We start from the raw sequence: 10,700 nt of genomic DNA, 5'->3' as shown, positions 1-10,700 counted from the left end.
GAAGCTTAGCATGTGGGCCTTGCTAGTACCCTTTAATCTTGACTGGAGTAGGGGGGAGCAGTGAGCAGGGGGAGCTCTGCGAGTCCTAGGGCTCCAGAGGACTGGCTAGCCTACCTTGGCTTTTTTCTATGGGAATAACAGCATAAGGGCAGTGGTGGGATTGCTGGCTGGGGGGATGGGGGTAGGTGTGAGAGCCTGGAGAAATGGTGGAATTGCAAGCTGACTACTGTTGGCTGGCATACTGTTGGAGGGCCTGATAGGTATGGGGTACAACAGGATTGTGCTGAGTTTTTACTGTGTGTGGCCCTAAGTGTCTGGTCACTGGTGGTCTGCATGTACTGGATGCTCTGTCCATCCCTGACCTGCTTCTGTTGTGTCTGCCATATAACCTTTCTGTGGCATCTGTACTGTGGCCTCTACTGCCTCTTGTGCTGTCAGTTTATGCCTCAGGACCCTGCTTCTTCCCATGCTGCAGCTGGGCCTTGAAGACTGTTGCTTGGCTTTTCTCCTTGATCATCTTTTTCTTGATCTTCGAAGTAGTCCCAAGGGCTCATGCAAACAAGCCAGCCCCTGGGCTGGGCTATAACATTTCATGGTTCTGTTCTATGTAAGTCCTAGGGCTCCAGAGGACTGGCTAGCCTGCCACTGCCTCTGGTGGCATTCTTGGTAGCACTGGTGGGGCTACCACTTCATCCTGTGAAATGGAGCCACAGGGTTCACAGGGCAGGCACCATGAGAGAACCAGAAAAGGGGGTATAGGCTTTGACTCCATTAAGGGGGCCATCACCAGACCTGCAAGAAAGACTTGGTGATGGTGGTGATGGTGCTATAATAAATCCTTTGGTGGCATCAGGCACAGAGGGACAGCGGATGTGGCAGGCACTTCCTTCTTCATCATAGCCACCTTTGTAGTGGGCTAGGATCTGTAGCTGCAGACTCAGCCTGTGGCTGAGGCTCCGCTTTTTGGTGCCTGTCTATGGCACTACTGCACCGCATCCCCTGCTCAGTCCCCTGCACCTGCCTTGCCTGGGCTGGACATCAGGCTGGGGCCATGGGGAGCCAAGACACAGCACAGAGACTTACAGTGTGTGGCACCGGGAAGAACCTCGAGGTGGTCATCATGTGGGACCCAGATGTAGGCTCAAAAATGAAACTTGGTCATTAGTGGGATATGGTCACAAAACAGGACGCACAATATGGGTAGACTGCAATCAGGATCCTGCCCAGTTCCTTAAGGTCCACGAGTATTAGTGACACCAAAGCCTCAAAGGATCTGAGTTCCAATCCCAAATTTAGGATCTCTTCACCATCCCAGCAGCTCCAATTCCAAAGAAAAGACTCTTCTGTTTTAGCCTGATTCTCAGCAGGTCCTGGAAGTCCAGTGAGAGACTGTGTACAGTCCCTCCCAAGCACAATAGGTATCTTCAAGACCATATCTCCTCTGCCTCACTCTATACCATCTTTAATAAAATACCTTGTCAAACACTTGATTCGTTTGAAAGCCTCTCTCCTGGTGTTCGTGACATTTTCATGCTTTGACAGGAGGTGGGGGGAGGCAATTGTGCCATATATTAAAACCAAATCATGGGGCGCCTGGGTGGCTCAGTTGGTTAAGCATCTGGCTTCAGCTCAGATCATGACCTCACGGTTGTGGGTTCGAGCCCCATGTCGGGCTCTGCTGACAGCTAGCTCAGAACCTGGAGCCTGCTTCAGATTCTGTCTCTCTCTCTCTCTGATCCTCCCCTGCTCGCGCTGTCTCTTTCTGTCTTTCGAAAATGAATAAAAAACATTTAAAAAAATGCCAAGTCATAACAGAACATCTGTGAGGTCCTTCCTGGCCCAAATCCTTCTCTCTCCTGACCAGGTGTGTCTAGGTGGGCGCCTGAAAAGTGCCCGCACTTTATCTAGACCGGATTTCCCAGGCTTCTTTTAGCTCAACTGTTTCCATGACAACTCCAAAGCTGTGACGTCAGAAACGTGGTGGGGATTGGCATTTGCTTCCAACAACGGAACCGGGAGGGTCCCAAGGTTTCCAGGACTGAAGGAGAAAAATCGAAAAGCAAAGGGCCATGCTTACTTCTACTTCCTGCTTCTGTGCTGAGCACCTTACGTTTAGGCCGGCGGCAAATCTCCCTTAAAACCCTATCGCCCTCTCCCACTTAACCTCCTCAAGAGACCGTGAGCGTAAAGACGGAAATGAAGCGCCCGGAAAGAAGACTTTGGGCAGGCTCTGTCTTTTAAATGGCGATGACGACCCTGGAGAGCCCGCCCCATTCCTTCAGGAAGGCTACCATTGGCTTTCCATGGCGGCTTCACTCTCTTATTGGTCAGTGGGCTACTGCCAATGTGCAGATTGGCCCCAAAGTTTTCTTTCGGTTTCCGGTGTGCTAGCGATGGCGGCCCTAGACTCCCTGTCGCTCTTCACCGGCCTTGGCCTGAGCGAACACAAGGCCCGGGAGACGCTCAAGAACACGGCTCTGAGCGCGCAGCTGCGGGAGGCGGCGACCCAGGTGCGAGTCCCTCTGTCCTTGGCTCGGTCTGTCAACTGTACCCCAAAGCCGGGCTGGGTCCCGATCCCGACCTACCAAACCTGTGTAACTCCTGCTTTTCTTAATGGGCGTGGGGCTTCTCTCCTGAATCTCTCCGAACTCCCAGGCGCAGCAGACTCTGGGTTCCACCATCGACAAAGCCACCGGGACTCTGCTCTATGGCTTGGCATCCCGACTCAAGGATCCCCGGCGTCTCTCTTTCCTTGTGAGCTATGTAGCCAATAAGAAGATCCACACCGAGCTCCAGCTGAGCGGTGAGACCCCTGCTTGTCCTTTCGTTTCAACCTCCAATTCCTCCCTTTAGCCAAGACCGCTGTTTGCCCTTTCTGCCAAGTCCCCCATGGTCTCTCTAGATGCTTCATACTGCACTCCTCTCTAAATCCAGGCCCTCACACTGAAGGATGGAGAGGGCCACCCCTGGTGAGACTGACTGGGGAATGGTATAAGTCTGAGGGAGAGCCTCTTTCCTGTGGTCTCAGGGCTTCTCTAGGATGGTGCAAGGCTTAACCTCTGAGGAGGCAAAACTGTGATTGGGGTTTCATTAGGGTAAGTAAGGCTCTGGTGTACCTACTTCTTGGAGCTGAGATGCCACTCATTGGTTCTTCTTTCTCAGCTGCCCTTGAGTATGTGCGAAGTCATCCCCTGGACCCCATCAACACCGAGGAGTTTGAGCAGGAATGCGGTGTGGGTGTCATGGTGACCCCAGAGCAGATTGAGGAGGCTGTGAGTCTTTCCTTAGGCATTGGGTATCCTCCTTAGTACTGATTCTGGAAAGGAGTGGCTCATTTTCTCCACTGTGGTTGCCTGGTGCATTTCTGAAGGATGCTTTTCTGAACCACATTGGTTTGGCTTTCTTGCAGGTGGAGACCACCATAAATCGCCACCGGCCCCAGCTTTTGGAAGAGCGTTATCGTTTCAACATGGGACTACTGATGGGTGAGTAGGGCCTGGGTCAGGGGACTATATTGTTCTCTCTGATCATGCCTTCTTTTCTGGGTGTGAGAGAGAGGAGAGGGAAAGGAATCGAGCATCTTAAAAGTGGTCTGGTGTGGGGGGCCTGGGGGGCCCAGTAAGTTGAGTGTCTGACTATTGATTCCAGCTATGGTCATGATCTCATAGTTTATGGGCACAGAGCCTGCTTGGGATTCTCTCTCTTCTCTCTCCTCTCTCTTTACCTCCCCCCCCCCCCCATAAATAAGCAAACATTAAAACCAAAAGCAAAAAACAATGGTCTGGCTTGTCCCAGGCTCTGGTTCTTGAGGGCAGCCAGGATCTTTTCAAGGAAAGAGGGTGGGAAGGGTCCTTCTTGGCCTTTCTGCAGTTCCTTGTGCACATGTTTCTAGGAGAGGCTCGGGCTGTGCTCAAGTGGGCAGATGGCAAAATGATCAAGCACGAAGTAGACATGCAGGTGGGCAACTCTTAGAGCTGAAGCAGGCAAAAACCCTGCCATGGACAGTGCCTGAAGTCCACTGAGGGGTAAATGGGGGTGGGAGGGGAGGAGACTCTGTCCCTATTCTGATGGTGGATAGTAGAGACTGGTGTAGAGGGGGCAGCACCTTGGTGGGCAGTAAAAGTCTTGGGCCTCTGGATTGTGCCTAATTTGGGGTGAGTTGCTTTACTCCGGACTGAAGTTGTCTTATCTTGTAAATAGGGGTGATGTGGCCTTCATCCCAGGATGATAGCATAGAATCACAAGAGGCTGATGGTTGAGGTAGATTGTTATCTTGATGCTGAGCCCACAGTTACTCTCTGTAAATGGCAGTTTTTGTTGCTTTTGTTACCAGTTTTTGGACTGTCAGGGGGGAAAGAGCATTTGAGTACAATAGAACCGTGTGAGGAGCAGAAGTGGGATGGGCTAGGTAGGTTTTTCAAGGCAGTGCTTATAGGTAGGCCAGGATGCCCTTAGGTGTGTGGGCAGGGTCCATCAAGGGCTTCTAGAAAGAGAACACTCCTGTTTCAGCCCTGACTCTGGTTTCTGCTCAGGTTCTTCACCTTCTGGGTCCCAAGACGGAGACTGATCTAGAGAAGAAGCCCAAGGTGGGGCTGAGTATGGTCCTGGGTCCCTGGGGATGAAGTGGTGTGGGGTGAGACTTCAGGCTGGGGAAGGGAGTCTCTGACCCCAGTAATCCCAAGACCAGGAGAGACCCTGACCCAGTTTCTGGGCTTCTCTCAGGTGTCAAAAGCTCGGCCAGAAGAAAAAGACCAGAGGACAACAAAGGATGTGGTGGAGAATGGTGAGAGGCTTGAAGTTCCTGTCTGATTCAGCTCCCTCACTTCTGGGTTTTCACCTGATGGGTTCTTATAGCCCAGTCTCCTCAGGGTATTAGCTTATTCATCACCTTGCCTTCTGTTGCTAGACTGGAATTCCTGGTGTTTCTTTTGTTCCCATTACCTAGAGACTAGCATGAGAACTGAAAAGTCTGGCTCTGTATCTCTTGTCTCTGTGATTAGGGAAAGAGGGGCCTGCTTGGTTCTATTCTGGTTGCAGGATATAGGTAGTACTCAGAAGCAACTTCCTGAGCTGAATAGGTAACCCTATTTAGAGGATCAGAGGATTGTTTCCCTTGTTCTATTCTTAACAGGTGAGGCTGCTGGTCAGACCCTGTCTCTGATGGAGCAACTCCGAGGGGAGGCACTTAAGTTCCACAAGCCTGGTGAGCAGGCAAATCAAAACCCTGGGGAGGGTGAGATCTTGTAGCAACTCTTACATCCAGAGTAGGGAGCATTGGGCTGCAGCCCGGTCCTCAGGCTTGTTCTGGCCATGCCAGGTGAGAACTACAAGACCCCAGGCTATGTGACCACTCCACATACTATGGAGCTACTGAAGCAACACCTGGAGATCACTGGAGGACAGGTGTGTGGAAGTGCTACTACAGGCAACTTAGCGCTATCAACACTTGTCAGAGGGCCTGGGCTGCTTTCATACTGCCCCATCCCACCTATCACCAGAGCCTCCCTGGGAAGGGACATCTGTTGCTTTCTTTAGTCTTGAGTTCTGGCTTAATTCCTCTGTTCCTATTTCCCTTATCTCAGGTACGTACCCGGTTCCCACCAGAACCTAATGGAATCCTGCACATAGGACATGCCAAAGCCATCAATTTCAACTTTGGCTACGCCAAGGTGAGTGGGGATCTGGCAGTCAGGGTGACACTTGGTGCTCCCTTGACTGGATACCAGAAAGGTGTCTTTGCCTTTTCTGCTGCTCCTATAATGTTCCCAGAGCAGACAGAGGCTATGGAGGGGAATCACATATGTGATAGGTAGTTAGGAATCCATTGGGCTTATTGGGAAAAAGCTCTGGGTGAGGCAGTGAGTTCAGCTTTTGGGACTTGACCAGTGCAACCCCTCAGACTTAGAAAAAGTCTGTCTGGAATTGGTGAAAGATGCCCTGTTTAAGGCATTTCGATACAGGAAGGTGAATGAAGGTCCTGAAGGCAATTTCAATTCTGACACAGGAGAGCTCTGAGAATATCCCAGTTTAATGAGTTGGATTTTGGGAGCCGATGATGTGAGAACTCACAGATTCTGTGACTCTTCTAGGCCAACAATGGGATCTGTTTTCTGCGCTTTGATGACACCAACCCTGAGAAGGAGGAAGCAAAGTTCTTCACTGCCATCTGCGACATGGTGGCCTGGCTGGGTATGGGCTGGGCAAGGCCTGGGAAGAAAGACCTGGTGGTCAGTGGGCCTCTCCTTGGGCTGTGGCTTGCCATTGGGTATCCCTGGTTGGGTGTTCACATTGTGTCTTTTTCTGCCCCAGGTTACACACCTTACAAGGTGACATATGCCTCTGACTATTTTGACCAGCTGTATGCCTGGGCTGTGGAGCTCATCCATAGGTGAGGCCAGGTTCATGAAGTAGAGCCAGCAGGCTGCCCAGGACATAGCTATCTTGCGTGCTCACACCTTTTCCCCATAGGGGCCAGGCATATGTGTGCCACCAGCGAGGAGAGGAGCTCAAAGGCCACAACTCCCTGCCCTCGCCCTGGAGAGACCGTCCTATTGAGGAATCACTGCTGCTCTTTGAGGTGGGATTTTGGGGCGGGGGGTTGGAGAGCAGCTGGATCTGGGTGGGTCAAGATACTGAGAAGGAGATGCCTCTGTGCTGAGAGGCAGCCTGAGCCCTTGGTCCTGTCAGGCAATGCGCAAGGGCAAGTTTGCAGAGGGTGAGGCCACACTGCGGATGAAGCTGGTGATGGAGGATGGCAAGATGGACCCTGTGGCCTATCGAGTCAAGTATACACCACACCATCGCACGGGGGATACCTGGTGGGTGTGAGCATGGGGCGGGACTGTGGAGTTGTAGAGTGGGGGGTGGGCCATGGGTAGGGCAGAGTGGGGCTGGATGGTGGGGCCCATTGCCTATGCCCTGCAGGTGCATCTATCCCACCTATGACTACACACACTGCCTCTGTGACTCCATCGAGCACATCACCCACTCACTCTGCACCAAGGAATTCCAGGCCCGGTGAGGGAGCTGGGCCCATGGGGTGGGTAGGGCCAGTGGGATTCCAGCAGCCTTTCATGTGGTCTCTCTTTGGTCTGAGGTAGCCTAACTCTACCCTTTCACCCCAGACGCTCTTCCTACTTCTGGCTGTGCAATGCATTGGATGTGTATTGCCCTGTTCAGTGGGAGTACGGCCGTCTCAACCTTCACTATGCTGTTGTGTCTAAGAGGAAGATTCTCCAGCTTGTGGCAGCTGGTGCTGTGCGGTAGGTGTGTTTGTTTGCCTCATTACAGGTTGCTGGTACTAGTGGCATGTACTGCCAAAGGCCTTCTCACCATCTCCTTGCCCACAGGGATTGGGATGACCCACGGCTCTTCACACTCACAGCCTTACGTCGGCGGGGCTTCCCTCCTGAGGCCATCAACAACTTTTGTGCTCGGGTATAGCCCAGTTTTTGGGTGGGCAGGTGGGGACTGAGGACAGCATTTGTGGTATGGCTGACTGATGCTGATCTCTCCTGCTAGGTGGGGGTGACAGTGGCACAGACCACAATGGAACCCCATCTGTTAGAAGCCTGTGTGCGTGATGTGCTGAATGACACAGCCCCACGGGCCATGGCTGTGCTAGAACCATTACAGGTCATCATCACTAACTTTCCTTCTGCCAAGGTAGGTATACCTCAGTGTGTGTGTGTGTGTGTGTGTGTGTGTGTGTTGTGGAGGGGGCGGGTGCACCTGGGTCTGGGAATCTCAGTGCCTAGTGTGACTCAGACACCTCTATCTTCTGCTATAGTCCTTAGACATCCAGGTGCCCAACTTCCCAGCTGATGAGACCAAGGGCTTCCATCAGGTTCCATTTGGACCCATTGTCTTCATTGAAAGGACTGACTTCAAAGAGGTAAGTTGGGGTATGGAGGGTACTGTTTTGCTGCTGAGCCCTGTCCTGAGGTCCCTTCATCTCTTCTGTCAGCCCACCTACTTCTTACTTCAGATGAGTCAGCCTGCCAGACAGAGAGATGGGGGAAAAGCCTCTTGTACCTACTTGACCCATTCAGTCTCTTGTGTCCATACCACTTCCTACCTCTAGGAGCCAGAGCCAGGCTATAAGCGCCTGGCGTGGGGCCAGCCTGTGGGCCTGAGGCATACAGGCTACGTCATCGAGCTGCAGCATGCTGTTAAGGTGAGAGCTGGCTGCAGTCTTCCTACCTCTGTGCCTGCTGCAGGGAGGATCTGGGTGCCTGCAGCTTCCAGTCCTTTTGGTGGTTCCCAGGTCTAATTGTAGGCCCCTTGACTTCCAGGGTCCCAGTGGCTGTGTAGAGAGCCTGGAGGTAACCTGTAGACGGGCAGATGCTGGAGAAAAGCCCAAGGCGTTTATTCACTGGGTGTCACAGCCTCTGACGTGTGAGGTTCGCCTCTATGAGCGACTGTGAGTGAACAGAGCTGGGTGTGGGGAGGTACAAGATGGGCATTGCCTGCTGTGGCTACCCAGCTGGAGTCTGACCTTCATTCTGGCTGCAGATTTCAGCACAAGAACCCTGAGGATCCTGCTGAAGTGCCTGGTGGATTCTTAAGTGACCTGAACCCGGTAGGCTCATGGGGTGTAAGGTGAGGGTGGTGTGTCTCCCTGGCTGGATGGCCACCTGAGTTCCCTGCCCACAGGCATCGCTACAAGTGGTGGAGTCAGCGTTAGTGGACTGCTCTGTGGCCCTGGCAAAGCCCTTTGACAAGTTCCAGTTTGAGCGGCTTGGCTACTTCTCTGTGGATCCGGACAGCTGCCAGGGACAGGTGCTTTTTACCTGCCTGCCCTTTCCAAAACAGTGACACTGGTGGCTGCCATTTACTGTGGCATTTACTCTGCCAACATTTCCTTAGTTAACTGAGGTGGAGTTCGTGTTTTACTGATGAGGAAATGGGTTCAGAGGTGCATGCACAAAATTTTGTATGGACCCTAGCTTTCTTACTCCTCCAGATGTAGGGGTCAGCCATAGTGGTGGTTATAATCCTCATAAAATGGAGGCCCAGAGTCATCCAGTCCCCTACCCAAAATCATAAAGTTATTGAGAACCTGAGTGTCCTGACCCTCAGCTCCTCTGGTACAAGGTGAGGGTAGGGTCTGGGAGGTCTGGGCCTTCTAGTACGATTCTGGCTTGGTCATCATTTTTCCCCCTCTGCCATCCAGCTTGTCTTCAACCGGACTGTCACACTGAAGGAGGACCCAGGAAAGGTGTGAGCTGTAAGGAAGCCTCACAGACCTACCTCATCCTTCTGGAGGCTAGGGGTACCCAGACTCCATGTCAATAAAGAACAGCTAAATTCCCTATAGTCTGTGTGTTATCTATTTGCACTTCCAACCTCTGAGGACATTAGAGACTTGCTGGGGGTAGGGAGGAGGGGCAGTGCACACTGAGCAATACTGACAGCTTTGAAACCACTGTTGCACTTCTTAGTGCTTAAGTGCAGGGGCCTGGGCCTGCCTGATTTGAAATCCACTGCACGTGGTCTGAGGGAATGCCAGGCTCTGGGTGTTGTTCCACTGTTAGGAACCTTGTGCTAGAGGGATCTGGAAGGTTTGTGTCTGCCTGTGTGCCTAGGCAGATGAAAACAGACCTGGTTCTCTGTCCAGTCATTCAGCAAATAATTATCAAGTGCCTATACTATGTGCCAGTTACAATGAGAGGAGGAAGACTTGTGCAGTTTGCCTTCTAAGTTGACTAGTTGGGGAGCCAGAGGGTGGTTAGGCACTGTGCAAGAGAGGTCTCCCTGGGGAATGCAAGGCTGGAGGAAGTTCCTGACCCAAGCCTGTGCCCCAGAGTACTCAGGAAGTGACTCCTTAGGGAACCCCTAAGGACCAAGTTTTTTTGCCAGGGCAGGAGAAACAAGTGCAAGGGCCCTGAGGGCCTTTTAAGGAACTGTTTGACCTCTGGGGCAGTGTGGGCTACTAGTGAGGCCCACGTGTGCCTGCAGCTTTAACACCCTCCACATTTTCCCTGTATACAAACACCAGGCTACCCAAGGCCTGCTTTAAGGTGGACTGGGTTGCGGATGGCTGGATTAGGAGGACAGCAGATTGAGAAGGGGATTAACAAATGTTAAGGACTCCTCCTGGAGAACGGCTAAGGCTTTCCAGGTAGGATAATGCTATGGGGGCGCAGGGCCTACGTCTGGGGCTATGGGCGCTACCTTAAGCTAGAGACCGAGCCCCGCCCCACGTGGGGCTGCACAACTGAAGGAGGCCGAGGATGGCTGCCGAAGGTGGGTCCAGAGAGCAGGCTTCGGACCCTAACCAGCCCAGGCTCCAACTACCGGCCAATCTCCGGCCCTGGCTCCACCCAGCATGGAGGGACGTCCGAGGGTGGGGCGCTCCGCCTTACACTCCAGGCTCTTTTTTTGAGGTTTCTGCGGCCCGAGGCCAGGCCTCTAGCCTCGGCAGAAACGTTCCCTTTAAGTTTGGCCAGGAGGCAGCCTCAACTCTCGCGGGATCCGACGCTTCGGTTATCGCGAGATGGGCATTCGGCACCCATTGGCTGTGAGGGTTGAATGTAAGATGGCGCCCAGGGAGCTGTGAGGGGAAAATCCTGTCGATCTTGGAGCGGCGACGGCGGAACCGGGGCCCCCAGCGGTGCGGCGGGGCCGGCGGGTAGAGCGGCGGCGGCGGCGGCGGCGACGACGTCGCCGGGTGAGGGCTGCAGTGGGGGCAGGGGTGC

The 10,700-nt window shown here is 53.1% G+C and overlaps 2 protein-coding genes and 1 long non-coding RNA gene across 3 annotated transcripts in view; 2 read left to right on the top strand and 1 right to left on the bottom strand.

Annotated features, from left to right (window-relative positions):
* Nucleotides 1–2,054: 2,054 nt before the first annotated feature.
* On the top strand, nucleotides 2,055–9,318 carry QARS (glutaminyl-tRNA synthetase). The gene is made up of 24 exons (XM_029918205.1): nucleotides 2,055–2,510; nucleotides 2,656–2,803; nucleotides 3,163–3,272; nucleotides 3,410–3,485; nucleotides 3,893–3,957; nucleotides 4,533–4,586; nucleotides 4,723–4,783; nucleotides 5,132–5,203; nucleotides 5,318–5,403; nucleotides 5,583–5,669; nucleotides 6,090–6,189; nucleotides 6,310–6,388; nucleotides 6,469–6,577; nucleotides 6,688–6,818; nucleotides 6,925–7,017; nucleotides 7,125–7,262; nucleotides 7,350–7,437; nucleotides 7,522–7,665; nucleotides 7,790–7,894; nucleotides 8,084–8,176; nucleotides 8,295–8,422; nucleotides 8,515–8,581; nucleotides 8,656–8,781; nucleotides 9,176–9,318. Exons 1-24 carry the CDS (start codon nucleotides 2,304–2,306, stop codon nucleotides 9,224–9,226), a joined length of 2,418 nt encoding a protein of 805 aa, XP_029774065.1. The 5' UTR covers nucleotides 2,055–2,303; the 3' UTR covers nucleotides 9,227–9,318.
* LOC115274751 lies at nucleotides 6,011–6,974 on the bottom strand. The gene is made up of 2 exons (XR_003901231.1): nucleotides 6,319–6,974; nucleotides 6,011–6,207 (listed from the first exon to the last, which is right to left on the bottom strand). It is a non-coding gene; the product is annotated as an uncharacterized LOC115274751 (long non-coding RNA).
* Nucleotides 9,319–10,530: 1,212 nt separating the features above from the next.
* Nucleotides 10,531–10,700, top strand: part of QRICH1 (glutamine rich 1) — a 50,888-nt gene continuing 50,718 nt past the window's right edge. The window contains exon 1 of the mRNA XM_029919241.1: nucleotides 10,531–10,672. The gene's annotated coding sequence lies outside the window, so the exon portion shown is untranslated. The remainder of the gene's footprint in view (nucleotides 10,673–10,700) is intronic.

This window comes from Suricata suricatta, chromosome 12 (genome assembly GCF_006229205.1).
Source record: "Suricata suricatta isolate VVHF042 chromosome 12, meerkat_22Aug2017_6uvM2_HiC, whole genome shotgun sequence".
Taxonomy (NCBI): domain Eukaryota; kingdom Metazoa; phylum Chordata; class Mammalia; order Carnivora; family Herpestidae; genus Suricata; species Suricata suricatta.
This window is presented reverse-complemented; position numbering and strand designations above follow the sequence as displayed.